General features: G+C 52.9%; 1 protein-coding gene across 3 annotated transcripts in view; it reads right to left on the bottom strand.

Annotated features, from left to right (window-relative positions):
- Positions 1-258: 258 nt before the first annotated feature.
- aff2 (AF4/FMR2 family, member 2) overlaps positions 259-3,991 on the bottom strand; it is a 137,525-nt gene continuing 133,792 nt past the window's right edge. For all 3 annotated transcript variants that reach the window (XM_086222848.1, XM_086222850.1, XM_086222849.1), the window contains exons 25-26: positions 3,229-3,452; positions 259-2,589 (exon numbers count right to left, since the gene is read on the bottom strand). In XM_086222848.1, the coding sequence (XP_086078974.1) occupies positions 2,468-2,589; positions 3,229-3,452 (346 nt within the window). In that variant the 3' untranslated portion in view covers positions 259-2,467. The remainder of the gene's footprint in view (positions 2,590-3,228; positions 3,453-3,991) is intronic.

Raw genomic sequence — 3,991 nt, 5'->3', positions numbered from 1 at the left:
TGGACACGAATAGAGGCACTTGAGTTTTTCCTTTTACTTTTTTGTGGAAGTGAAATCAAATTTTCACTTCTGCATTGTCTTCCATACTTATTCAGTGATGGTCGAATGATCCAAAACTTAAAAACTCACGCTTGATGAGCTGGATTTACAGAGACCACGAAAAAAATCCACATTTTAAGACTTTATAGCACATGTGCCACAAAGGGTTAAAATCTGATCGGTTTGGTGCTGCATAAATGCAGCCATAGGCTGTGCATGGTCACACACACACACACACACACACACACACACACACACACACACACACACACACACACACACCTCCCAGATAGCATATTAACCTGTTCCCCATCGTTCATCACATACTCACAAACAACAACAGCAACAACGAGGACACAACAACACTGCTCTCAGGAGTCACACCTCTGGATCGCGGAACATCGCTGTCGCCCAGTCGATGATGACTTCCATAGACTCCACAATCTGCTGAACACGTACACACACAACAACACAACACAGCACATGCTGGAGGTCACCACCAGGCGTCAGGCAGCTGTCTGAGCCACTCAAGCTTCCTCAGGCGCCACAGGTTCTGACACGAGGGCAGAAAATGCGCCGTGAGATTTTCACCCTGTTTACTTGATCTGCATGTGGGTGGGAGCTTAATTAGCCGAATCATAGTGAATCTTGTAGCCCCCAAAGTGTTTGACATTTTGTTGGGTGGGTTACTATGGGAACAAGAAGTGAGTGAACATTTCCAAAAGCCCACAAGCAGGAAGAGAAGAAGCAGACAAAGGCTTTAATTGATGGAAGAAAGGAGGAGTGGAGCTGAAGGCTCCCCCTCCCCGGGGACAGAGGCTTGCTCAGGGTGAGGGTCAACCCTACCCTGAGCAGGTTAGGGTTGACCCTCACCCTAACCTAACCCTAACCTCTGCCGGTTGTCCTCCACAGAAGTCTGAATGCTTCAGACCAAGTACCCGACAGCTGGCAGGGAGAGCAGCGGAAGACTGAGCGGCTCGTGTCAAGAACCAAATGCTGGAGGCGCATGTTTGGTGACATCTTGTTTCCATTTTCTTCCACCTGATGACCACAACTTCTTATCCCTGCTGTGACCTGGTGGCGGCAGTGCCACGGATGCTAAACTAACGCGCCAGCATCGCAAAAACAATACTAATACAATGTCACGTTTTTTCCCTGGTTCAACTGCACGCTGTAGGGTAAATGGCACTAGTCAAGACGACCCAGCGACCTCCGGCTGGGCTCGTGCTCATCCACACTGGTTCACGGTGGTGCCGAACGAAAGCGTGGAGGTTAGTTTCGGGTGGATAAAGAAGACGCGGATTATTATTCATCTGAGTGTTTTGAGGGTTGTTTTATTGGACGTTGTGGGTGTTCGGAGTAGGGTAAGAGAGACGCCTGCTGCTGCTTTCTGGACTCACCAAGCAGTGCCACGTGAGGGGAAACGCTCTGTGAGCGGGAGACGGCGTTTAATGAGTGCTGGGGGAAACATCACATTAACCAGAGAGTAGAGCGCCGCAGAGTTTGGGGTGGGCGTGTTTCTGTTCACGACACCACCACATCCGCCCCCGTAAGAGTTTGTGGTCATTTCCCTCATTTTCTGTGAGAAAAGGCTGGTGGAATAAAATCTGATTTCAATCAGATGATTCAAGGAAAAACATAAAAATGTGTTCGAAGAATAAACTTAGAAGCAAATCCAAATTTGAAGTAACGCTAAAGTTCTCGCCCGGCTACCGGTGGCACCTGCCGCCCAGGCACCCGCCGCTCAGGCACCCTGAGCTGTGCAGGACCTGCTTTCACCAGCAGGGCTCCTCACCAACCTCCCGTGAGAGCTCTTTGAATCCAGATGGCAATTTAAATGGGCTTTTAGAAGAATTCATGTCAGCTCTGGACAGCCGCAGCCGAGGAACTCTGAGAGGTTGGACGCTGTTGTCAGGTGGTCAGCAGAGCCAAGAGACTGACAATGTGGTTCAAAGACCAAACTGCTACATTCCAGCTTCTCTTTGTCTTGGAACAGAAGAACAAGATGTGGGCACTAATTATTACCAGCATGGGTGTTTTGCAAAGAATTGGATGTATATCCTAGCCCCAGTCCTAGTCCCAGTCCTAGTCCCAGTCCTAGTCTGATGTCAGCCACCTTTGTTGGCCACTGCTGGAGCAGATGAGCTCCTGTCCAGCTGCTTCAGCCCCTCAGAAGGTGGCGTCTCCTGCTCTCATGCCCCAGCAGCCTGGGAGCCTGCCGGAGTCTCTGCCAACAGCAAACACACTTTCATACACGCCTCTAACGGCAGGTGGATCCCAGCCCAGCTAATCCACCCGGTCTCTGTCCTGACTGGATCCTGGGCTGGTGTAGGCTTGTCTGGAGGATTCCAGCAGGATCTCACCAGTTCCTGTCCCAGTTCGAGCTCCCGGGCCTCCTCTCTGTATCGTTGCTCGGGTCCATTATTCCCTACAGCAGGTGAGCCTCGATGCGGAGCCAGTGCAGACCCTGACGGATGTACTGGACCAGCTCGGTCATGCTGCTCTGCTGACTCAGCGGCTCCATCAGCATGTCCAGCTCCTGGAAGAACGCTGGGGGGTGGGGGTGGGGTGGGGGGGGGGGTGTCTTCAGTTATCACATGCTACATGTTTATATTCACTGGTGGAGAGTCACAGGAAACACAGTACAACTACTGAAAATGTACATGGAATATTTGACAGTTGAAGTACGAACAAGTTCTGACACCTTCAACTCATAGCAGGTGCTCCAGTATAGTTCTGAGCCTAACCTGCCCCACCTCCAGCCAGACCTGCTCCTCCTCCTTCAGACCTGTTCCGTCTCCCACCAGGCCTGCTCAAACTCGGCCCAAGACCTGCTCCACCCCTACCACACCTGCTCCACCTCCCTCCACACCTGCTCCACCCCTACCACACCTGCTCCACCTCCCTCCACACCTGCTCCACCTCCTTCCAGACCTGCTCCACTGTGTCCAGGCCTGTTACACCTCCTCTTTGGCCCGCTACACCTATCACACCTCTTCCATCCCCTCCCACACCTATTACACCTCCTTTCTGACCTGCTACACCTCTTCTCAGGGCTGTTCCACCTTCCCCTGGATCTCCTCCACCTTCCCCCATGCCTACTCCAACCCTTCCAGACCTGCTACCCTGCTGCTACCGACTTGCTACCGAGTTCAAACAGTGCCCACAGGAGAAACTCTGGACTGCTACCTTGACTATCAGAGGCCAGCCTGTCCGCCGTCTCCCAGTGTTCGTAGCTCCTCAGGATGTTGTTGGTGATGTTGACATGACTGGCCGCCATGTGGTGGATCCGCTGGGGAATAGTCACGCTGCCTGATGAGCCCGGGGCACCTCCAGATCCTGCTACTCCTCCGACGCCTCCGCTGCTGACTGAGGAGGGGCTGAGTGAGAGTGGAGACGGAGTCCCATTGATCCTGGAATGCACAGAGAGACCGTGAGACCCAGTAACACCGGCAGCACACCAGCAGACTTCAACCGGAGGAACCTGATAATACACACCGCATGTGTCAGAGATCTGAGTTAGTAGAACGCTCATCTGCGTCCGCTGAGGTGCGGCGTGGCAGCAGCGGCAGAGACACTCTGTTACTCACCCTCAGCTCATCATCAGGTCTGACAAGCTGGAACTTGCTTGGATTCACTCTTGTCACTAATGTTTGCGGGAGTGAAGCAGCGCCATCGCTCGCTACCCGCCAGCGATTAGCTGAGCTATGGAGGGTTGAGCAGCTACAGAGCTGGGACGCCGAGTTCTGGACCCATGAGCAGTCGGACTGCTGGATGTGTCCATCACAAGCTATTTGCTGATGTGATGAGGAGATCAACTCCAGCAAGGCTCTGTGTCTCTGCAGCCTGTTGAACCAAACAGCCGAACGACGAGCTGGGCCAGGGTTCTGTTCCCGTCGGGGTTCAGTTGCTATCAGGGTTCTGTTGCCATCAAGGTTCTGTTGCCAACAGA

The sequence above is a fragment of the Aulostomus chinensis genome, chromosome 13, assembly GCF_037954235.1.
Source record: "Aulostomus chinensis isolate RoL2024-O1b breed Wild chromosome 13, RoL_Achi_v1.0, whole genome shotgun sequence".
Taxonomy (NCBI): Eukaryota; Metazoa; Chordata; class Actinopteri; order Syngnathiformes; family Aulostomidae; genus Aulostomus; species Aulostomus chinensis.
The sequence above is the reverse complement of the archived record's forward strand: the minus strand, read 5'-3'. Positions and strand labels throughout refer to the sequence as shown.